General features: G+C 33.4%; 1 protein-coding gene across 13 annotated transcripts in view; it reads right to left on the minus strand.

The window, feature by feature from the left end:
• Positions 1-26582, minus strand: part of Slc4a10 (solute carrier family 4 member 10) — a 274758-nt gene that overhangs the window by 67469 nt on the left and 180707 nt on the right. For 5 of the 13 annotated variants that reach the window (XM_042699499.1, XM_042699498.1, XM_042699503.1 and 2 more), the window contains exons 7-9: positions 18889-18980; positions 12868-13025; positions 10060-10147 (exon numbers count right to left, since the gene is read on the minus strand). In XM_042699499.1, coding sequence (XP_042555433.1) covers positions 10060-10147; positions 12868-13025; positions 18889-18980 — 338 coding nt within the window. Of the gene's footprint in view, positions 1-10059; positions 10148-12867; positions 13026-17864; positions 17955-18888; positions 18981-26582 lie in introns of all 13 variants that reach the window. The other 8 variants (XM_042699493.1, XM_042699492.1, XM_042699497.1 and 5 more) reach the window with 3 other exon arrangements.

Here is a 26582-nt window from a genome sequence, read left to right on the forward strand (position 1 = left end):
TAGCCTACACACAACGCCAGGCATCCACATACAAACAGACCAAAGGAAGCTACTAGCAGGGGAGTAGGCAAAAGACATAACTCTCCCGAACTTGTGAAATACTATTTATCAAAAAAAATTCTAGGAAACAGAAACATGGATTATTTATGCCTGTGGTGGTGGTAATGGCAGTAGTAGGATGTGTGTGTGTGTGTGTGTGTGTGTGTGTGTGTATGTGTGTGTTGTTGCTTTTTTTCTTTTTGTGCTTGTTGGGGGGGGAGTACATAGGAGGGCATAGAAAGGAATGGAGGAAGAGTGAACAAATGCAATCATGTATTCAGTGTATATAATATGGAAAATGAACTATGCAAATTGTGGGCAAGGACAGGAGGGAGAAAGTGGAAGAAAGTGAAGGAAGGGGTGACATTGTCCAAAAGAGAAATTATGCATTACCTGAATTGTGAAATGATAATCCTTCTTTACAACACCTTAATAATAACAATAAAATTATATTTTAAAAAATTAAGATTTTTTTAACCTAAACACACACTTACACACAAGTTATTTAAGCTGTTCAGATATTCTAGGTCCTCTCAGAGACCCATGGAAATGTACATTTTTGTCTTCTTTACCATTTGGATGAGGTTCAGGGTCAATGTTCAATGTACAGGATATGAACATTGTGTATGGTGATCATATTACCTTTGGTGAGCCTACTGACTAAAACCACAGGTCCAATCTAAGCCTCAATGAACCAAAGCAGCTAAGTGACTAGAAGCACAGCCTCTTTTCTGCTAGCTTGTGATGGGGATTCATTTGCTCTTCTCTGTCCTGAAATTTTTTGGTTATTCTTGCAGTATAACCTAACAGTTCCTGATGGACATGCATGAGAATGATAATCTCCACATAGTAAAGGAAAAACAAGAATAAACAAGTACAACTAATTTACACTAAAAGTAATGAGAATATTTCTGAAATGCTTTTGTGTTTACATAAGACAAATGTATGAGTTTGGAGCTTCGTATATTTTCCTTTATCCTGCTTTATACTAAAGTGACCAAATAGTCCCAAATGTCCAGGATTCTGCATTCAAATATTCTATTCTATTTTAGACCATTTGTTTCTGTTTCTGGTTTGACAGCCAGTCTAAACTGCTGACAAAGTGATAATGATCATTTTAAAAGACTGTTACTTGACTTACCATCTAGGAGCACTTTACAAAATATCATTGGTGTGATAACTATACACTTTGCTGAGGGTAATATGAAAATATAAAGATATTTAATAGTTTAAAATATAAATATACTTAATGGTTTAGAGATTGTCAGAGATAGTTCATTTTAAACATTAAAACCATGGATTTTCATTGTATAAACTACTGATTTTATGGCTAGAATATCCCCTTCTAAAGATCTTCACATGGTCTCAGAAACTTCCTAAACACTTTAGAATTGCAAATATTACTGGGTCTCATGGATCAATTTTATAATCATAGCTTCTAGAGATCATGGTTTGAGGCCAACCCAGGTCAAAGTTTCTGACACTTTATCTCACTCAAAAACTGGTTACAATGGCATGTGCCTGTCATTTCCAGTGACACAAGGAAGCACAAATAGGAGGATCATTGTCCATGCCAATGCAGGCATAAAATGAGATCCTACCACAAAAATAAACAACACAAACAGAGTCTAGAGCTGTGGCTCAACTGGTAGAGTGCCTAATACATGGCTTCGAGTTTAATCCCCATCACTACCCCTTCCCCCCAAAAAACAAGAAAGAAAAGAAAAACATTTTCAAATTCCCTTAATCCTGAAGGACTCTTTTTTCTTTTTCTGCTAGTAGTAACTCTCTTGCAATCTTCCTTAATATTATCTCATTTAACCAAAAAATAATTTCAAGAGATTACATGATCCTATTCCCTAATTTAAATAGATGGATGTCCAGATTTAACAAAGCAGATTCCCTATTTTTAATGTTCTGCAAAGAGATATTATTGTTTGATTTTTATATTATAAGGAATACTTACTGTTGTTTTCCTATCATCAATTTCCTCAATAATTTACATTATAGGGCTCTTCACTCTTCTCTGTCTAATTTACATAACATTCTGATTCTAATATCTGACTTTTCAGAAAAGCTTTCCCTGATTTTCTCTCAAACAAAAGGAATATTTTATTATTCACCTGTCATGATAGAACAAAATAGACACATGTTCTTGATAGCTTTCACTAAACTTATAATTATTTAGTATAGTTATTATGTATTTCATTGCTTAATGTCTATTTTCCTATTGAAGCAAGTTATCAAACTGTTTAGGTACTAAGGATACAGCAGTAAACAAAATAAAAATAAAAAATTCTGCCTTTATTGGACCTACATTTTGATGAGATGGGAAGGAAGTAAACAAAACAATATGAGCAAGATGATGGAATGCTCTATGGAGGAAAAAATACAGAAAAGGGGATAAACTACAAAATGCTTCAATTTTTACTATGAAAATAGTGTTCAGATGGGTTGCAGTTACATGAGCAAGGTAATGAGTACATTTCTTATCAAGCATTGTTACCTCCTCCTTTGTTTTTCCCCTACCATCCCTTCCCTCCCACCTCCAAAACTATAGTCCCCCACCCTTCTAAATTCATTTTTCAACATAGTGTCTTTTACATCTCATTGTTACAATGGGTCGACCTGTATAAGAACCACATGGTTATCTCAAAAGATGCTGCAATTTTAAGAAGAAAGGATTCAAGGAGTGGATGTTTTATGGAAGCCACATCGCTATCAGAAGCAAAAATTTCCCAGACCCAGAGAACTGTCAGTGCAGTGCATACATGTCAAGTTTAAGAAGCAGTCAGGTCCATGGGATATGAAAGCAAGAAGGAGGGATCAGTAGATGATGACTGAGAGGTAAGGTGAAGAAAGAAAAGCCTTGTAAGACTTTTTTGAGTAGATAATCATTAGAATACTGACTCTATACCAAATAGGAAGCCATTGAATATCATGAACAGAAGAGAGACTCATCTGACTGCTAGGTTGAGAATTTTAAAAAATGAAGCAATGATTGAAATCACTACTAGAAAATTTTTGCAATAATAGGATAATAATGATGATAGCATTGACCAAGTGATAAAATGTATAAACACCAAACAATACAGAAAATTGAATGATAGTAATGAAGAAAATAAGAAATAGAATTCTGTCCATTGTATGGCTAGTGATCTTCTCCCCATCCATGGGCTTTCTATTGATCTTGCTAGCTATGTCCTTTGCCATGCAGAATCTCGGCAGTTTCATGCCTCACCCATTAGAATGGCTATAATCAAGAAATCTAATAACAACAGATGCTGGAGGGCATGTGGCCAAAAGGGAATCCTACTGCATTGTTGGTGGGAGTGTAAACTTGTTCAACCACTCTGGAAAGCAATATGGAGGTTTCTCAAAAGACTCCACATAGAGCTCCCCTATGACCCAGCAATCCCACTTTTGGGCATTTACCCAAACGATCACAAACAAGGGTATACTAAAGCTACCAACACAGCTATGTTTATCGCAGCATTATTTACCATTGCTAAGATATGGAACCAACCCAGATGCCCCTCAGTAGATGAATGGTCAAGAAAAAGTGGTATATTTATACAATGGAATTCTATGCCTACATCAGAAAGAATGACATTGCCCCATTTGTTAGGAAATGGAAAGACTTGGAAAAAACTATATTAAGTGAAGTAAGCCAGGCCCAAAGAAACATAAGTCCCATGGTTTCCCTTATTTGCAATACCTAGTATATTTCTAGGACAAGCAGAAAAGGTCAAAACGCTATGTATATATCACCATATTAGATGATGTTAAGTGAAATGAACCCCAAGACAGGGACATAAGTGTTTTTTTTCTTGCTATTGTTTTTAATGTACTTATAATGCACAATGTGATTTTTTTTTTGTTTCTTTTGTATGTTCTTCTCCCATGGTACAACCCCTGTTTTCACTGTATTTGATGTTGGTGCCCTGCATCTTGAATACACACTTTTCTAATTTGGGGAGGGGAAGGAAAAAGCAAAATGTTTAAAAGGGGTTACACGCTGACTCATTGTAACAATGAGATGTACAAGACACTATGTTGAAAATGAACCTTACAACTTGTGGAGGGGAGGGATGGAGGAATTGGAGAGGTAGGGAGGAAAGGGATTGTAGGGGAAAAACAAAGGAGGAGGTAACAATGTTCAACAGGAAATGTACTCATTACCTTACTCATGTAGCTGAAACCCCTCTGTACACTAGTTTTACAATAAAAAAAAGTAGAAAAGAATTAGAATTGTGGATATACTGTCAGCATAAATGTATGAAGACTTATGATGAATTGGATTTGGGTTCTGAAAGAACTAGGATTCAAGAATGACTATACTCAAATTGTTTTCTTTTGTTTCCTAACTCTTCAAAGTCCAGTATGACATACAAATACCCTACCCTGACTGAATTTGTTACCTCTCTGATTTCATTGACTACTGGCAGTTCCTTTCCCCCTTATCATCACCATTTTGTTCTCCTGTTGTCCTCAATATTTCAGCTATACTCACTTCTCAAAATCTTTGTTCTTTATTTTGTTTGAGGATCTCTTCCCTCAAGTATCTTTGTAAGTTGTTCCCTTTCTTCCTTTGAATTTTGTTGAAATGCCTCTTTAGCAAGTCCTTCTCTAAAATCTTTATTTTAACTTGCAGATATCCCCTTCCTCCCTATCTCTTTCTTCCCAGCTTTTGTGGTTTCCTAATATCCATATGTGACAGGTTGTACTCACTCCTGTTAGTGTGTATTGTCAATAGACTTTTGGCTCAATGGAAGAAAAGGTTTTTGTCCATTTTTTCACTTCTTTCTTTTTCACTTCTATGTATCTACAATCTGCCAGTGTGTTGTAGATAGTCTATATTTAATAAATATGTATTGAATTTATTAATAAATAGCAAAGGGGTTAGTCTAATTAAAATTACTATTACGATAACCTGACTTTAACACAGAGTGGGATAACTGTTTTTTGAAGATATTTAGGACCAAGTACAGCCCACTCCTTCAAAACACTTGAAATCAAAATTTATCTAAACTTCTTCAATGGCAGATGTTATGTCAAGCAAAATAAAAACATGTGGATGGAAAAGACCTGCATATTGATTAATTATTTCTTAATTAACTATTATGTATTCCAAGAAACACAGATATTCTCTTTCGTGATTACAAAGAAAGTTAAGAGCTAGAAAATCCAGATGAAAAGGAAAAACAACACATTTTTAAGAAAGAATGCTTTTGTTTTACTTTTGTCTCCTTAAAACTCTATTAATGTTTATTAAATAGGCATACTAGTACCAATTGATAAAGATGTTTTCAAATTTCTCAGTTTTAAGAATGTCAACATATGCACAACGCTTATTGCAGTGCACAGGTTTTAAGCATGGCAACAAGACAGACAAGCACAATGTATCTTTTATCTCTAGATAAGCTCAATAGAAATGTAGGCAAAAAGTTTTGACATTTCTTGTTTGGTGCTAGACTCTAACTGCTCACTTTTGCCTGGCATCTACTCTTGAGCTGGATTTCCTGCTTGGCCATTACACACACACACACACACACACACACACACACACACACACACACACACACACACACACAAAATAACAAATGCTGGCAAGGATGCAACCAAAATGGAAACCGGATACACTGTTTGTAGGAATGTAAACTTACTTAATCACTCTGGAGAGCACTGTGACAGTTCCTCAAAAAATTAAATATAGAGCTATCCTATGTTCAGTAATTCTACTCCTGGACATTTACCCAAAAAGATTATAAACCAGAGAACAAAAAGCGACCAGCACAACCATTTTCATTGTGGTACTATTCACCACAGCCAAGGTATGGAATCAGCCCAGATGCCACTCAATGGACAAATGGATCAAGAAAATGTGGTTATATAGATGCAAGGGAATTTTATTCATCCATTAGAAAGAATGATATTGTATCATTTATAAAAGAAACAAAGACACAGAAAATAATTTTTAAGTAAGGTCAGGCCCAGAGAGAAAAAGGATGCATGTTTTTTCTTATAAACTCATATGTAAATATGTTGGGTGGTATGCAAGTGCACACAGATGTATCGACTAAAATACAGTAGATTCAAGGGAGATCTCAAATAGTGTAATTCCTAAGAAAGTCAGAATCAAAGTTCAGTGCTAGCCTTGAGCTGAAACGCTGAGGGACAGTGTCTAGGCCCAGAGTTCAGCCCCCTTGACCACCATTTTCTTAGCAAAGTAACCATATTCAATTTTATTCTTAATGAGAATAATCATTCAATAGCTTTCAAAACAAGTAGATGAAAATCTGGCATTGAACAAAATATATCTCTCTCTCTCTATGTCTCTGTAGCTGTCTCTGTCTCTGTCTCTCTCTCTCTCACCCTCTCTCTCTCCCCTCCCTCCCTTTCTCTGGCAATCCTCCAATCCTGGGGCTTGAACTCTGGCCTGCGTGCTGTCCCTAAGCATTTTTGCTGGAGGCTAGCATTTGGCCACTTGAACCACAGCTCCACTTTCAGACTTTTTTTAAATTGCGAAAATACCGTACAGAGGGGTTACAATTACATGGGCAAGATAATGAGTACATTTCTTATCAAGCATTGTTGCCTCCTCCTTTGATTCCCCTTCCCATCCCTCCTCATACCCCCCCCTCCCTACCCCATCCCACTCTCCTCCCACCAAAGTTGTAAAGTTCATATTTTGACATAATGACTTGTACATCTCATTGTTGCAATGGGTCCACCTGTATCCCTATTTTAAACGATTTGTTTTTTCCCTTCCCCTCCACAAATTATTTTGGTGGTTAAGTGGAGATAAGAATCTCATGGACTTTTCTTCCCCAACAGGCTTCAAAACATGATACTCAGACAGGCTTCAGACCATTATACTCAGACTCAGCCTCTGGAGTAGCTAGGATTACAGATGTGAGCTCTATTTTTTCTTGTAAAGGAACATAAAAAGGATGTAACTTATCTATAGAGCTTTTTTTGGTCTGGCAAGCATAAAAGTCTAGATTTGATCACTAGTACTAAAAAAAAGTAATTCAATCAATAATTAAAATTGTCAATCATTCTTCCATATTCAGTCAATGTCTTATGGCTAGTGTATGTTGGTTCTATTATAACTAACAGCTTTATCTTTTGGAATAACTGTAGTTGACTTTTTCTTTCTCTAGCCTACTGTGGTGTGGACAAACCATTAAAAGTTGCTCAAAGACCCTAGCCTTGAGCTGAAGAGCTGAGGGAGAGCATACAGGCCCAGAGTTCAGCCCAACTCTGACCGACAAAAAAAAAAAAAGTTGCCCAAAGGTAAACTCAAGTTTTTATTTTAGTCTTTGTTAGATGGCTGATAATTATTTACGTATTAGGTAATTCTCATTAGTATAGGAATGCAAATTTCATTCTTTGCTCTCTATATCCAAAATATTTCCAACATAAATTTTGTTCCATTTTATATATATGTATAGAAAATTTATAGAATGTAAATCACAATAACATTTATTGAAATACCATAAAAGTACAATGCTAATAGGAAACTCTAAGAGCAAAGATTATGAGAATCTTTTCATAGAGACTTTTACTAGTCGACACAAGGGTTTTTGGAAGTGTAATTATGGTTAGGATCTAAAGATAAAAGCTTCCTGGATAACAGTGGGTCCTAAATCCAAAGACATGTATCTTTTCAGCAGAAAATGACAGACATACCAAGACACAGGAGGAGAGGCTATGTGAATGTGAAGGCAGAGATTTAACTCTGTAGCTAGAGTCAAAGAACACCAGATACCTCTAGAATTTGGAAGGGACAAAGATGAGCCAATCCCTAGAACCTTCAAAGGGAGTGTGGCCCTGATGACACCTGGACCTCAGACCTCAGGCTTCATTAAAGTGTCTGAAAAATTACCCTTGTTTTAAGACACCAGTTGGTGGTAACTCTGAGCCAAGGGAAGTAATACACTTATTAAGGAAATCAAACACATTTCATTTTGGAAAATCATTGAAAAGAGTTTTTATCCAAGTTTTTATCCAAAACGTTTATCCAATTCTCTATGAAAAGATTCTTATAATCTTTGCTTTTAGTGTTTCCTATTAACAATGTACTTTTTATGGTATTTCAATAAATACTGTTATTTATATTCTACAAATTTTACACATACATACATATATTTATGCAATGGAGCAAAATTTATGTTGGAAATATAGAGAAAGCAAAAAATAGAGAAAGCAAAGAATGAACATCAACCATTACTTATACCAGTGAGAATTACATAATTTGTAAGTAAATTAATTCATTTAAAACCAAAAACATAATTGAACAGATAGACAAATGTATACTATCAAACCACAAACACTACTTCATATTTCTAGATTTCATGAGTCTAAGTTAAATGATACACAATACAAATGTGTTCTTTTTTTACACAATTTCAATTATGTGTATCCATGTTTCAATAAATGCATCATTAAATCACTTATATGATATCTTAGATAGTAATCACATTTGTTCATAAGCTAACAAATTTCAAATTCCTTTTCTTTGATCTTTTACATCTATGCTTCCCTTTAACAATAAGAGCAAATTCTCATAATGTTCTGGGAAATACAAGTCAGAGAAAAGATACTATTTTTGATGTTTTACTTAAGATCTTATATTTTCTGAGTCATACATCTCTTTGAGAACTTGATGAAAGGATGAAGTATGAAAGGTCTTTATACAATTTTTTTCTCTAGAAAAATTGTATTCTATACCTGAGAGATCACAAATGTCTTAAAATAAATGTCTTAAAATTCATCAATAGCTCCACTAATACTCCAAAGACTTCCTGATTCACCAGTCAACTAACTGTAGAAAGTTCACAGAAGTTGCGCAGCTTCTGGTACCATTTACCCTATTCATATGAACCACTTATTTTACACTTTAAAATTATTTCCCTATTCCCACTCCTGGGTATTTACCATAAAACAAGGCCACACTAAAACTACCAGCATAACCATGTTCATTTCAACATTATTTACCATAAATAAGATATGGAACCAACACAGATGCCCCTGGGTAGATGAATGGATCAAGAAAATGTGGTATATATATAAACAATAGTATTCTATGCTTCCATCAAAAAGAATGGCATCACTCCATTCATAAGGAACTGTAAAGACTTGGAAAAAATATGCTAACTGAAGCAAGTCAGACCCAAAGAAACATAGGCTGCATGGTTTCCCTCATTTGTAATAAGAGGTTCATAATAGCTCAATAACTATGTACATATGACATAGAAAATAATGCTATTGAAATGAACTCCCAGAAATAAAAACAAGAGGGTTTTTTTTTTGTTGTTTTGTTTTTTAGGGCACTGTTTGCGATTCATTTTTTTTCTCTTTTCCCCCTTTGGTTTATTCCCTGTTGTCATTGTTGTTTTTTTTTTTTTTAATTTTTGTATCCTTTGTCTTCTATATAAGTTTATCTGATTTGGGGAAGGGTAGAAGAATCATAGAAATGTTGGGACAAAGGATGAATCAACACAACAGTAATGCTCTCTAGACACTAGTTTGGATATGAACTTTACAATTTGGGGAGGAGAGGAGTTGGGCTGGGGAAAAGTGGGAGAAAATGAGGGAGGAGTAACATTGTTCAAAAAGAAATGTACTCAGTATCTTACTTATGTAACTGTAACCCCTCTATACATCACCTTTACAATAAATTTTTGAAAATAAAATACCGCCCCAAAATTTATTGCAAACAAAATTTGCAATATACCATAGTGCTTGTACTGGCAGTACACATACTATAAACAATGTCTGTTGATATATTTTGAAACATACTTAAATGCTTAAGAAACATGTGTTGTTTCGAATGCATGGTTACAAAATACACTCTTAGTTGCTAATTTATTATTTTCAAATAATTTTTTCCCAAGGAAAGTTGGGAGAATAGATTCAAAAAATCTGATTAATGAAAAATATGTCACAAAAACAATGATTCCAAAAGTTAAGCATACCAGTGGGGATAATATTCCAATGAGTTTGAATAAATACCTCATCTGTCATTAGGGTTGCAATTGATCTGCCAATTTCATGGTACTGTTGACCCTTTCCCATGGGTCCCAGAAGAATGAACAAAAATCTGTAATTAAGAAGGAAAAAAAGTAATGTTTCAAGGTAGAAAGACAAAAATAATTTCAGTAAAACAGAATTATTCATCTCAAAGGAATTAGTGAAAATTAAGATTTTTATATGAAATATTTCCATAGTTTTTCATTTCATCATTATTTTGAAATATTTACAGTGATTGAATCTCTTCTGAAAGATTCTCAAACAAGGGAGTACAGGGTTATTTCTATCTTATTGTTTTCCCCATTTAATTATCTGTACAGCCAATGTATCTGCTAGAATTTTAAGAACTATAAATCCTTAAGGAAAAGATAATGGAAATATACAGTCTGAATTCAAAAGAAGGAAACTCATAGACAAAATGGTGAATGGTTTGAAGGAGAAAAATACAAAGCTTAGTGAAAGCACATGATCAAAATTCAGTAGGTATTTGCAAAAAGAAAAAGAAAACAAGGTTTTAGGAACCAAATATCTGCAAGGAAGAAGGAAACAGTTGATAATCTATTAATTCCAATGCTAGAAGAAAAAACAACAGCTGCACTATTACACTTCATCTAAATTAAGCCGAAGGTAGGGCAAATTAGTCATAACCAGTGCTTTTTAAAGAAACCAAAGAATGCCTTAAAGTTTGCAGTATAATTCTATGGTGTTAATATGAATAACTTGTAGGCTGTGGTTAATAGATAATGTAATTCCATCCTTCATTGAGCCATAAACTTTAGAGATTGCTCCTGCTTATACAGGAAATACCCATCATTTCATCTTGGAGAATCTAATTTTTGCATTTGTTGTAATTGAATCAATGAATTTCTACTACAGAGAAATGTCCAATAGTTGGATATGGTGCCAATTATTAGCAATTTTTATGAAACTTCCTTATTTGTGTTCACTTTGATATCTTAGAGTTGTATTGCATGGGTTATTTATAAAGAGTTAAGAGAATATTTCTTGATATTTTTATTATATGTGACCAATATATTCATGGTGTGCTCTTTATCTCTCTCAGAAAGCGTAATTAGGATTCCTATGCTTTATTCTATTTGTCAAACGAATCTATTTTTTTTTTTTTGTCAGTCGTGGAAATCTAGGCCTGGGCACTGTCCTTTGCTCTTCAGCTCAAGGCTAGCCCTCTACTACTTACATACATATATTTTTGCAGTGTGAGTCTGAAATGAGGTCACATATACCTGCAGTGAGGGTTTATAACCCTATTATAGCAGTTTTGTCTCCTGGGATATTTTTTTCTATTATTTCCTTTGAAATACAGGGGCTATCATTGCCGTTAGTAGCCTTCATTACTGTTCAAAAGACACCCTCTAATAGTGGAGTAATAGTAACTGCTGGGATAACTCAGAGGAAATCTTAAACTGCTGAAATAGTTTCTTTACAATTAGTAAATATGACATCATCTTAAATATGAATCCTAGATTCCAGGTTAAAGTTTTTACCTAAAAAAGTAGTGCCTTAATCATAGTTAGAGGCAACACTCGGACACTCAATAAATCCATTCTTATTTTTACCTAAAACTTGGTATTTATCAGAAAATTTACTAGTCATCAAATAGGCTAAACAGATAACCTGAAGGTAAATTAGCTGTCTCCTTCAAGCCAAAGTCAGAAAGAGGTGGCCCAACCCTGAATCCATTTGAGTCAGCTATAACCCTTATAAAATGAAAACTCCACTGGCTGGAATGTTCCTATTTCTGGAATATCTTATCTATAATAAAAGCATGAAGTGATAGTATTTGCTGTTTGAGTTAGCACCATAGTTTTTAAGAAGAAACATTTTAGACACCCAGTTGCTAAAACCTCTGCAGTTTTAATCCCCTTTAATTTGGATAAGGCATTCAATGTTTGGAAGAAGAGTTAAATGAACATCTTCTTAGCCAGCCACAGCATCAGAGGGTGTGATCATGTGGAAAATGGGGTCCTAGGTAGATATATCATGATTGTGGGGATAAAACGAGGGCACGTTTATCATATTTGATGATGTCAGTAATGAAGGAAGCAAGTCCAAAGTAAATTGGTTAAAACTTAACATGCCAAACTCAATATTCCGGATTTTTTTTCTTTTCTATATTACCACAATTTTATTGATTGGCAGACTATTTATAAAATAGGGATAAACAAAAATATGAATCATGTGTATTCATGTATAGTTAAATGAATAAGTTCAAGTATATCAAGTTAATCAAATTAAATCAGATTCAACCATCATGCAATTACTAGTAGTGATTCTCCAGACCCCATCTGTGTGAGAGAGGTGACAATCCCTAACGACTGACGAACACGGGTCTCTACCACAAAACGCCCATGCATTTTCAAGGCCTATCCACTCATTCAAACGTAAGCCAAACCTGGATCATCGTGATTTGACTTTGCTTATCTACAACTCTTTTCTTTCTTAAGCACATAATGCCATCATTTGAGAAAAGCCAAACAATCACTAATATTTCACAAAATGTAAAATAGGATTCTTTGTTTATGTAGACCAAGGACCTGGAGATATTTAAATAGTTAAACATACCTAAAATAAAACATAGACATTTGAAAAGAAGTCAATAAAAGAACACTTTATTTTTCATTTTTGGAGCTTTCCCCTGACCCTCTTCTATAAACAATACACAGACATATATGACACATTCATTTCTAGACAAATCTGTCACAGGAAATCATATTTAATGCTCGCCATTTTCCATAAGAAGATATAAAAAGGTGTTCTGATACATTTTACCTGGTTGGGATTGGCACTTCAGCTAGTCCTTGAATCAAGACAGCTGGAGACAACCTGACAAATGAAACTACAGTTCGGTCTAAAAACTCCAGTTCTCCAACTAAGATGTTTGAAGCTTCAGCACCTGGTGGAATCTTTTTCATAAAATGCAGATCAACCTATGAGTATCAGAAGTAAATAAAGTAAGCCAGAATTGGGTTTTTTTGGTAAGTCAAAGTCTCACATAACATTTGTATGGTTTCAACAATACACATAATTAAGCATGTCATTTGCTCCTATTTCTGTAACTTTATTTTTTCTTCTTTTTGTCAGTCATGGGGCTTGAACTCTAGGCCTGAGTGCTCTCCCTAAACTCTTCAGTTCAAGACTAGCACTCTACCCCTTGAGCCACAGCACCACTTCTGGTTTTCTAATGGTTTTTATTGGAGATAAGAGTCTCACGGACTTTCCTGCCCAGGCTGGCTTTGAACAGCAGTTCCTCAGATCTCAGCCTCCTGAGTAGATAGGTTTACAGGAGTGAGCCACTGGCACCTGACTATAACTTTATTCTTATAAGTTACTTTACAATCAATAAGCTGAAAGTTCTACTTTTTCTCTTCATTATTTTTTTAGATGCTCCTTCAAAATCAAGGTTGAGATTTGAAGGAGAATAACCCTTTTAGCTTTGTATATTTGCTTAATTAGTAAAAGTAAAAATAACATTTATTTTTACTAACTGAATAATTTTAGCTTCAACAATAATTAGCATTTGTTAAAAATTTAGTGTTTTATTTTGGATTACCATAATCCAAAATTTCCATTATTTAACATTCAAAATATAGGTACAGTCCTTGAAATATAATTGTGTTCCTTCTTATAGCATAAATTATGAATCCTTTAATCATTATTATTCTAATTGTTTTATGTTTTTGTATTTTATACTTTTTTTCAAATTTAGTCATTCATCATAGAATTTAGATATGCCAAAGCAGAGAAAACAAGCATTAAAACATTAGCATTTAGCATTGCTGAAGAACTATATTTAATTTATAATATGAGATGTCTCTGGTTGAGATGAATGAAAATAAAAGTGATCACCAACAAGAAAAAAATAAAGGGTAAAGGGTAACACCTGAAAAATAATTTTTAAAAAATAAATGTCAATTTTATGAATGAGGTTTCAATGAAAACCAAGCTGTAATTTTTAAAGTCAAATTCCCAAGAACTATTCGTTGTTTCTAATTTATTTGAGTTGCTTTCTGTGGAGAATGGCAGTTTATCTGTTCTAATAATTAGTTTTATGCTCTTTTGTTAAGGAAATGGAGACCAAAGATCAAAGTGTGAATAGATTGAAGAGAGAGGAAAAAGCTCTAGCAAATAAGGGTGAGGCTAAAAAGATATTTTTAGGCAACATTAATTTTTTACAAGTTAAAATTTTTGAGATTATTTGTACTAAGAATTTTAAATTAATAGAATTTCAAACTTCTCAGAGTAAGTAACTTAGAAAATCCTTACTAGCAACTATATAAAAAACATTGCTTCTGAAATTTAGACTTCAGTGCATCTATTTGGAACACATACAATAAACTATCTTTATGTGCACTAAAAACATAAAATCCAAGGGTTTTAGCTCAGTTGTAGAGCAACTCCTTAGCGTGTGGCAGAATGTAGATTTGATCATTAGCCCTAAGCACAAAATGACAAAATTAATAATAACAATATACAGTACCTTATAAAAAATCTAGAGATGCTATTTTATTTTTTAAAAGGAAGAATGATTTAGCAAAGTAAAACTATCTATAGTAAGAAATATTTCACAAATATAAATTTCAACATTTTACCCTGCAAATATAAATTTTCAAACTCATAAAGTCTGACTACTGAAAATTATATGATAAATATTTTGCTTTTGTGGACTTTAACTTATTGATTTTTATAGGGTAGGCTAATTTCATAGTATTTATTATGGCATTTTTGTATTTAATTTTAGCTAGACAAAATGTACACACTGAAAATGTATTCTTTATATAATAATACTTTATATTTTTGTCATAATACAAAATTTTCCAGGAAGAGATTTTCCACTCAATATTAATACTGTGAGAAAAAGGTAATAAATTTTCCTAGGTTTTTCAGGACCAAAAGAATTAAATTTCAGTTTTTTCTCCCAATGGAAACAACAATGACACAATAATATTACATTAAGGCAAAATTTCAAATAAGAAAATGTGAAATTAGCAATCAGTATGAGTTATGTTCGTATATATTGTTTAAATTTTACCCAGAAAACTTTCTTTAAACTTATTTATTTCTCAATATAGTTTTACCTACAAAAATTTGTTCCTCAAGGCAGTCACAAATTTAAAATTAACTTTTTAAAGATGAAATTCTATTAATTTAAGGTATACATGATATATTAAGATAGTTTGTATAAAAATTATACCCTTAGGGCTGGGAAGGTGTCTCAGTGGTAGAGTGCTTTCCTCACATGCATGAGGCCCTGGGTTTGATTCCTCAGCACCACATAAGCAGAAAAAAGCCATTAGTGGGGTTGTGGCTCAAGTGGTAGGGCACTAGCTTTGAGCTAAAGAGCTAAGGGACAGTGCCCAGGCCAAAAGTTCAGCTCTCACAACCACCACCACCACCAACAACAACAAAAATTATACCCTTAAACATTATTTTTAATTAGATGAAATCTAATATATAATTGATACCTGTTACTTAGAAAAGGGATTAAAGTGTATAGATTTGACTTCAGGATCACCAAATTAAATTTTGATTTAAAGTATTCACATACAATGTACATCTGGTGATAGTAACTATATTAAACTTGTTACATTATATTATTCTTAGAGTAGCCATATTTTTAGTGGGTGAAAGATTATATAGCTCATTGTTTAATTATATTATCATTTCTCATGTATTTTCCCATGTATTTTATATTGCGTTGTAGCCTTGTATTTTTATATTATTAGTACATAATTTGCAAAAATAACAAAAGATCCTGTTTAAGAACCACAATTTAGTATTTTATGAAATTATGGCTACCTAAGAAGAGTTCTTAGGATCTAGGTTGAAATATATTTCTAAGACCATCCTCAATTTATCGCAAACCCTTGAAATGGTCAGAAAGAAACCTTGGGATTCTGAGCAGGACCTGAAAGGAATCAAACTCCATCCTTTATATATGGATTTACACTCAGGAGGAAGACACATTATTCTGGGCATATGGGTCTTAAGCTGTATTAAAATGGGCCATTGCCATTCAAGACCACCGAAGAACTGGAAGTAACTGTAGAAACCGCGCACTGAACATCTAAGGAAAAATAAGTGGAGATGTAGGGGAAATGCTTAAGGTCTTACACCCATTATAGAAAGCACATAAAACTTCATTGTAACCTCTTTGTACAGCTACTTAATAATGCTTTATTTTAGAAAGACCACATAAAATGAAGAGATTCTCTTGGAACAAATGGTGTTTTGACACTAACCAGTGACCTTGAGCCTGGATTCAGCTTTTTCACTGAGGAAATAAGGAAATGTCTAATATTTTCTACAGTTCTAGAATTTAATAATCCAGCTCTTTATATATGCTTCACACACTACAGATACATACAGAGGAAAATTATTTCTATGCAGAAAATTCTGTGATGGTCTGGGAAGGTGGCTCAGTGGTAGAGCGCTTGCCTTGCATGCCTGAGGCCCTGGGTTCGATTCCTCAGCACCACATAAGCAAAAAGAAAAAATCCGGAAGTGGAGCTGTGGCTCAAGTGGTAGAGCACTAGCCTTGAGCTGAAGAGCTGAGGGACAGCTCCTAGGCCCAGAGTTCAGGCCCCACGACCAGACCACCCCCCCCCCCCAAAAAAAAAGAAAAAGAAAATTCTGTGATGCCTTCTTTGGGTCATTTGAAATATAAGAAACATGAGTGAGATAATACAGCCAATTTCCACTGCCAGTTTAAAAAACAAGAGAAATATATTATTTTGATACTTCTCCTTTTTGAAGCCTGAAAAGAAGAGCTAATACTTGAAAACTAATATTATATTCTAAATCATTCTTTAAAGAGCGAAGTCTGATTGGTCTAACCATTGTAAGTGTTAAAAATATGTATATTTAAGGTAGAAAGAATATAAAATCAAGTCACATGGTGAAAAAGACTCACTCAACAAGTATATGTGAAGTACTATATAAAACACTAATGATTCAGTAGAGATCAAAGCATTATGTTCTGGTTTAGTATATATGAGTTTTTTAGGTTTTTTGGTGGCATGAGGGTTTGAAACCAAAGCCTCACACATGCTAGATACGTATTGCTGAGCTTCACTTTCAGTCCCTAGTTTGGTATTTATTTTGATAATAATAATAATAGCAACAACATTAATCTCCACCTTTTATTAAATAGTTATAATATGCTCTGCACTCTGTCAGGATCTCTCTATATTACTTTATTGAATCCTTACAACAAAACTATAAACATACATTGGTATTTTTATTTTGTTCATAAGAGGACAGAGATTTAGAGAACTTGTCCAAGATGGGATAATTCACAAGCTTCACTTTCTTTCCTTTGTGAGTAAGTGTTTTGAAGTCTACAAAGATAAGTTCCACGCAAAAAATAATGATGTGGAAATACAAGATTCATCATGTAAGGGTTATATTAATTTAAACAAAAATAAAAGAAAGTTTATTTGAAAAGATGAGCCATGTAGTTTATAATCACTGCTTTTTGGGAATGTTAAATATGCCCTTGTTATACTGTTAATGTACTCATAAATAGCCAACTTTTTAATGTCATTACTTTCAAGAAATGGTTTCAAATTAAGGAAAACAGAAATTAAATGCATGACAGTTTGTGACAATTTTATTCCAACTGCAGATGAATGAAGATGTGATGCTTTGAAAAGATAGTGTGTAGAGTGGCAGATGGAATTGAGCTGGTTTAATATTTGAGTCACATGCTTCCTGCAGTGAAATGAGCTTGGAATCACTGTAAAAACAGAGCCCAAGGATGCCCTCACCTCTCTCTCTTGCTGGTGTTGAGGTCCTTTTTCATGCCTTTGTTTCATCCCACATGGACTAGTATGCCCCTTTTGCTGGCCTCCCAGTCCCTGCACGCATAATTAACAGACTTAAGCTGGTACACCATGCTCCCAGGAGACTCCATTAAGCACCAGAGGGAGAGCATGCACAGAACTACACCTACATCATTTAGGCATTCACAGGGATGCTGAAACAAACCCAAGGAGCTGATCACTATTAGTCTTTTCAGAAACTTAAATAAGACTATTTCCTCAGGCTGCCTCCCATTCCCACCTCCCCACCCCCACCTCCGCCAATTCATTGCCAGTGCTATGAGCTTTACCAGCTTTATCTGAGTTACTACTGCTGTTTCAGCCACTCAGATAAGCTTGTTCCTTCTCCTCATTTTTAGTACATACGGAAATTTCATTGCTAGTTTGCCACAGCTAACATTCAATGACAGGAATTTGCTAACCAAAATTACATTATTTTCACTAACTCATTATTTTCTTAGGATTCATCAAATAACGTATTTCATTTAGATTGTCTCCAACCAGAAGTATCCCTTAACTTAGTGCATAGCATGTTGTCATTCAAAATTCCACTCAGTTTTATTATGTACCTGTAAGATTTCCTTACACTAAATTATGATGAATACAAAGTTTTCTATTGTACGATTCGGTTTTCAACAAACAACAGGAAAGTGATTCTGAGGGAAAAAAAATCAGTATTTTTCTAACAAGAGGTTAAGCTCCTTGTGAAGCCCAGTTGATTCTGTTGGAAGAAATACATCATGATCAAGTGGCTGAATCCTGAAGATTATGCATATAACATGCATGTTTGGTTTTTTAAGTAAACAAAACATTACATATATACTCAATGCTAAACATTATCTCTAACAATGTTAACCTTCAACTAAGAAATGAAAGGAGTGCCTCCAAAATAATTGTGTCAGCACCTCTTAGAATAGATAGTAATTTCAGGTAGTAATTTAGCAGTTACTTAGGAGAGAGAAAAGCTTACCTTGCTAAAGTCAACTGTGCTGTTTTCTCTGCTAACATCATTTTTATTTTCAACACAGGCTGGAGCCGACTGAGGAGAAACAACCTGACCTGCTGAAAGAGATTGTTATTACAGAATACAAACAATTATTTATATAGTTCTAGACACAGTGAGTGAAATATGAAATAGGCTAGACTAACATAATTTACATGACTTTATGTTGTAAGCGTGAAAGGTCAATATAAATAGATAGACTAACATAATTTACATGACTTTATGTTGTAAGCGTGAAAGGTCAATATAAATAGATATATATCAATATAAAAATTCTTATTGGTTACAGATAGAAGTGGGAGACATCAGTCAAGCAAATTTAAACTAAATGTTAGCTTATCTAAATCTAACCATCACTTTTATACATCACTGCTTTCTAAATGTCAACCAAAATAAATGCACAAATAAAAGTGCATAGATAGAAAATTTTAGCTTACACTGAAGAATTTAAAACACGAAAAGCATGTTTGTCTGAACATTACTTGGCATATTTTTAGATTCTTTTGTATTTAAAAAATGAAACTACTAAGTATTTTTGGCAATAACTTTGAAAGCTTGATTTATTAAAGTTTCAACTAGAAACATTATTTCACAATGTAAACATTATAAATATGATTTTTATAATGGTGACTATTCATTTACAGAGACATATAGTATTTATCTGGGACATGAGAATAAAATCAATAAAATTGAGTTGTATTTGTTTCCCATTAACACTAACCAAAACTTAATTATTTTGTAGTTTTGTCTTCATTTTAGGTAAGATAATATTAATGAAGAGCTAATATTATTTGGATAAGTAAGTGAATTATAAAGCTAGAGTTTAACAATGGCTACAGAAGGTTAAAGTCCATTGTCACTATGAAATATTCTTTGACATCACAAGTTATTTGAGATTTATCCATAAGTAGTAATCAAGAAACAAATATTTAACCAGAGGTAATTAATTGTAAACATATTCCTCTCCTCTTCATCTTCACATACTACTTTTGCTGTGAAATAATGGCAACTGAACCTTGACGCCTTAACTATATGTTTTTACATTCCTACATGATGTTCATATATATTTACATTCTTGCTCAGTGACTTCAAAATCCTGTTTTATTCCTATTAATCTTGGATATAAGAACTACTCTCTTTGCTCTTTTCTACTAAATTATACTTTTACTAAATGTTCACCTTTATTTTCATCTTCTCCAACTTCCATGGTCTTTGAACTTGTCTAAGGACCTATAGTGATTTTTAATTCCTCAAATTCTCCCCTGAATATTCCCTTATTCTTTGTTACCTAGAAATCACCAGTGACAATCAACACTAATTATTTACTTTCAGATGCTACTACATATATAATTTTGCCTTAAGGATAATTATACCTCTCAGATAAGGATCCTTTACCAATAGATACAATTTTTATGGTTTCGAATTGTTCTAGTGCAAGAAAGATTTAAGATTCTTCTAAGCCTAGTCTTTAAATATTTTTCCTCATTTACTAAAGACAGTAAAAAGAAGGTATTTTTGGTGAAGATGAAAATAAAATTATTTTTAATGCAAATTCTCTTCAAATTCTGATTATCAAAGACTTTGTGGTGATTTTCAGCCTCCAGAGAAAGGTCAGACAATCTGGTTAGGCCTTGACATTCTCCCATTTCTACCTGTAATGTGCAGCTATGACTGTGCACAGATCATTAGCAGCCATTCTCAAAATAATAACCATAATTTTAACAAACCTTTTACAGAATGCATTTGTGCTACTAACAGATGTCTTCAATCACCAGTTTCACATCATTTTCTCATATTTTCATCAGTTATATTTAAACCTAAATTTATTGAATGTTCTGTAAAATTGAGTGGTGAAATTAAAGCCATGGAAAAATTACACAGGCATGTATCTGCTTTCTTACAATATTTTATTTTATGTGGCATAAAACTGTGTAAAAATAATCATTTAATTCTGTAATCAAACATATTAAAAAAAGAGTCAACCCAGTACAAAATTATCAACTTTCATATGATTGAACCAGACAGAGAAAATACTGGTACTTGAAATTAGAAGAAAATGAGTATATATTCCACATTCATTTATGTACTTAAAAGAGAAAATTTCAGAAATTAACTTCAGGTCAGGTCTGTGTTTAAAACATTGGCATTTGTATTTCTCTTGTAAATAACCTTAATATTTAATAGAACAGTTGCATACATGATAATTATATTTAGATAATTTGAGATTTGCTGTCCTATGCTATTCTTGTTTCAAGATAATAAAGATATTATTTTATAAATTTGATATTCAGGAAGTGACATAGGAAATGTTCTTAGTGAATATTTTAAGTCATATTGGTAATGACCTAGTTCAGATTATTTAGGAATTAAATAGAAGATAACTTGAAGGCTAATCTAGATTCTTGACATGTTCTTAGAATACATGCCAATACAGAAAAAAGGAGGATAAAAACTTCTGGCCTCTGACATATAGATACAACCACAAATTATATATTATGACATTTTGGAGTAGCATACATATATATATATATATATATATTAAAAGTCTTGCAAATTTTAAAGATAATTTCAAACTTTAGCACTATTTCTAAAAAATACATGGATTTCTTAAAAATGAAATAATATACATTAGATCAGAATATCTTCAAAATAGTTGCAATAATTTGGCAGGATACTAGAAAATATATAGATATTATTTAAGAATCAAACTTACAAGTTTGGTTTTGATTATATAGGAAAAGAATTGACCAGCAATAGTCTAGGGTGAACTTTACCATTCACATAATGTGGTAGGCTACTTTTCGTGATGATTTTTTATCAGTAAGTTATCATGCTTCCAAAGAGAAAAGCTTTTCCTATTTATTACTTTCACTTTGTCCAGTGGTCACCGCCCATATTAATATTTCTTAAATGTGAATCTTTGTCATGTTTAATTACCTTTGGAATTTTAATATGTAAGTAGTTTTGAAGCCTAAAAATGACTGGAAAAATTTTATTAACTTAGTAACTTTGTCATCTTTAAGGCAAACTATTCAACTGATGAAAAGTGGGTATCATTAATATTAACTGTTGTGTCTGTGTGTGACTATTTAAATGTAAACATTTGAAGAAATCTAATACCATGCTTTTTTTCACTTCTTCTTCTATCCGTTTGGCTTGAAATCTGGTCCTGGGTGCTGTCCCTGAGCTCTTCAACTCAAGGCACATGCTCTACCACTAGAGCCACAGCATCACTTCTGATTTTCTGGTGGTTTACTGGAGATTACAATCTTTCCTGCCTGGGCTGCTTTGAACTGAGATCATTAGATCTCAGCTTCCAGAGTAGCTAGGATTACAGGCCTGAGCCACCAGTGCCCGGCTCATCTCTCTCCTCTCTCTCTCTCTCTCTTTCTCTTGTGCTTAATTGGAGATAAGAGTCTCAAAGTCTTTTCTGCCCAGGTTGGTTTTGAACTGTGACATTTGGCTCTCAGCTTCCTGAGTAGCTATGTGGCATAAGCCACAAGTGCCTAGCTAATCATCGTTTTTATTCATCATATGTGCTTACTTTTGATCTGTTGAACTAAGAAGTCTTCATTTTAATATAAAATTAAAGCAATTACTTGTTTCTTATCACGTAAAGTCCATATCATGCAGTACTTATATTTGTACCTGCTTAATTTTCTTCAAGTCATAGAATTTAATTTTTCCTCTAGTCCTTGATGTAGTAATCATATGAAAAGGTATTATAGGGAAAATTATAGAAGACATGGGAAAAAATTGCCAGTCATTTCAGCAACCACTAACTAGAGAATAGAAACTTATTTTCCACTTGTCATACTCGTGTCATAGTCATTTCCTTCACGACAAGTTATTTTAATGAGGCAGCGGAGTAAGGGGACTGAGATTACTTTGTAATGCTCACTAATGACTTGAAGTCATATCAGTATCATTAAAGTGCCCTATTCTAAAAGACAAGTATAAATATGTTCTCAAAAGTATGTTGAGTACTATATCCATTTGCTTCCATCTTTACCTATAATCTTCTTCAAGTAAATTGTAAGTATTGTAAAATAGCAGGTTTTAAATTTTCCTTTGGCCAATTTCAAGTCAATAGAATAATTTAGTGCACTGTTGAATCCTTTTTGCCACGACTGATCCACTGTAAGGCATGTACAAGAAGGAAACTGGGATAAAGACATGAAGGCACATTACTATTAACCTAGAGACCAAGCTGGTTTACACTACCTCAGAAACCTTCAACGCATTTAGAGTACCCAAAGGGAAGGAGATGAGGGAGGTACAGAGATGAGATGAGCCTGTTAGAGACAGACACAAGACAGAGCAAAATAAAGAGATATAAAGATGAATGACAAAGTTACAAACATGTGTAACAATACATTTATTTATGGAAGTAGAAAACATGAAGAAAGAAGGGTTCAATACTTAGAAAGTGTTAATTAGGTGGTCTACACATCAAAATAATAAAAACGTATGCACGTAATTAAACTTGAAGAAAAATTAGCATGCCTGAAAATAATTATTGTGATATAAAAGAATATCAGTTAAATGCATCTTCTTAGAAACATGTTTGCTATTAAAAGGTAGTCTTGTTTTCCCAAAACTCATACTAGCAGCACAGCTTTTGAACAGACACATCAATTGTCTCAATAATCAATATTACCTGAATTTTCTTATAGCAATACAGTTCTTTTATTTACATGAATCTTTTAATATGCTTTCTCTCATGCAGCTCTAAGAAATAATATCCTAGCTTTCTATTTTTCTTATCAAAAGTAGAACATTTATTAAAGATAAGTATTATACTTTGGGTATCTTACTGATATGACCATAGTATTTATAAACAAGAAAAGATATAAATAGCTAAATATATAGACATCTGGAAATAATGAGTATAGCATTTGTCAAAGAAATGACTGAAAGGCAATAAACCAGATTTCCAAAATCATAGGAAAATATCATTCATGATACATCTATGGAAGTTGTTACAAGGGCTACAATCTACCCAGGTCTAAAGAGTCAATACATATATCATCCTGCCAAATCTAAATGCTCTCCAGTAACTGTGGCTTTGATCAATACATTAGACAATTTCAATTCTGTAACTGCTTTTGAGATTCTAAATAAGGTGAACAACTAGGAAATACTGTTATTGGGCAGGAGAGGAAAGATCATGAAGAAAGAAGCAGAATTAGACATGGTTAGTAAACACAGTGGAATGAAGGTATACTACACCTAAGGAAACTAAGAATCACAAATTATTGTCAAAAACACGTTATCAGAAGAGTAGTAACATTTTATAATACATTTTTGTAGTTCCAGGCACGACAAGCATGAGACACTCCACCACTCACATAATTAGTCCTTTTTTTCTGTAGTTATTTTTCAGAAGATATTTCATTATGCCCAAAGCCAGACATAGACCATGATTTTCCTACCTATGACTCCTGCTAAACTGAGATTAAAAGCAGGTAGCACCATTCTCAGCTTGTCCAGATGAGGTCTTGCTAACTTTTCCCCAGGATGGCCTGGAACTGAAATTCACCCAATTGACACCTCCTGCAAAGCTGAGATATGGTCATGCCAGCCCGTTATAGCATTTTTACAATCTAGATGTCTCAGTATGTAAGAAAAGGCATGACCTAAGTGATGAATGCTAATTTACTTTGCTCTCAAGATCACCTAATAGGATCCTTACTTTTCATTGTCAGACGGATCTTTCTAATTCATGAAATAGCATTAATACTCTTAATATATTGATATTAAGCATTTCTACCCATACCCAATTTAGAGTTGTAATGTCAATGTAGATATTATTTTTTTCTGTTATTTTTCCATTGTTTTGCCAAATGTAACTGTCACTTTCTATTGAAACATCAGAACTAGGCATTCATTTAATTCTCACAGTTTTGATGCTTAATGAAAAGTGAAAGTTAAACACAGCATGTGGTATTAAAAATGCATGGTGAACCCATAGCATCCTGCATTTCAGTCTTGAAGAAATGCACAGAATACCAAGAAAAAAGAAAAGCTCACAGAAAAGGGAAACAAGTATATTTAGAGGTGAGATTGGCAAATTATCACAAATTGCTTTTTAAAAAGGTATGAATAAAAAGTGTGGAGAGGGGAGAGAGAGAGAGAAAGGAAGTACACTATCGTTTTAGTCTAATCTTCAAATGTGGAAGATCCACATTTGACATGCAGTGTGGGGATGTGTGATCCTTGGGTGTATTACCAGGGTAGCACACTGGAGGATCAAGTCAATTAAGGGAGGAGGTGCCTCTCTCTAAGGCTGAACTGCTTTCCATCAGTTTCAATTGCTTTGCCCCTAAAGCAAAAGCACATTAAACAAGAGGAGAGAACTTGTTTCTACCTTTAAGCTTTGAAAGGAAAATATTTTCTCTTGTGAAATATCTAAAAAATCCTCATTCTGTTTAACTCTTATTCTGTGATCATAAAAAAATAATCTTTCGAGTGGGGTATTTACTGAGAAGCTTGTTTTCAAATAAGAAGAATCATATTTTTACTCTTTTGGACGTTTCAAACCCGTCTTGCAGCGCTCTGTTCTGCTATATCAATGACTTAAATCACTGGTGTATGTTTTCAAACAATGTCACATCGATATTTATGGCTAGGAATTTCAATTTGTTTGTTGATCTGGAGTTTGTCAGTTTTTAGAGTTCCTAACTAGATTGAGAACCTTACTAGTAATGGTCCTTCGCATTTTTCTTCACTTCTGGGTAGAAGATCTATTTCTAAATTGGTGAAGTCTATACATATTTTCAGAATTCTCGGCACACATAATTATGTAGAGCGTGTGAGGAAGCAAAACAGAGTCGTAAGGAGGTGTTATAAGCCGAGGCTTAGAAAACCACTTCTGACAGCATACTCCACAACACTACTTAATTGGATATATGAATCTTATTATAAGTGTTTCCAAGTTTTTATTACCCTAACGTATGCCCTGCAAAGATTTGTATGTGTTCAGATAAAGGCTGATTGTACAGATGGTAACAGAATCACTCCGCTCCTAGTTTTTTGGAAAAACTAAGCCATTTCCTGAATAAGACAAAAAGTAAGCGCTAAGAAAACCTTAATATGCACAGCTTTGTGATTCACGGCTACAATTCTATGGCTAGAATTCAATTGTCTCTCCTTACATATTTAACCGAAGTTAAAATCAGTAACAGTGAGTCTAGGTCTACATAATCCTGAAACAAATGGTCCATCTAGTAAATTCCAAGCCATCTTCTTCCTCAAAAATGCAATGAAAATTCAAATAGGAAACATATCCGTAATTTGAACTAACAATTTTAGCTTGTTCATAATCCAAGATCATTGTCTCTTTGAAGAATATATATCATTCTTATAGGAATATTTTTTTGGTCTGATTTCCAGTGAGACTCAAGAAGTTCAGACAAAAGTACATGTCTCTAAAATGTGCTCTAATTCTTGAGAAATTAGTCGATGGATACATTTTAATAAGATTTTTAGAATCATGAAGAAATATATCCAGTCAAAATTAACAATTGTCTAAGGTGATGTTCTTAACATTATGAAGCCAAATACCAGCATCTTAATAATAATAAAATCACTACTTTTATATCTCTTGGATTATAAAAGCTTCATTTTGTCAGAGTATGCATCACATACTTTTAATCAAA

This window comes from Dipodomys spectabilis, unplaced genomic scaffold (assembly GCF_019054845.1).
Source record: "Dipodomys spectabilis isolate Male_0828 unplaced genomic scaffold, ASM1905484v1 ptg000256l, whole genome shotgun sequence".
Classification (NCBI taxonomy): domain Eukaryota; kingdom Metazoa; phylum Chordata; class Mammalia; order Rodentia; family Heteromyidae; genus Dipodomys; species Dipodomys spectabilis.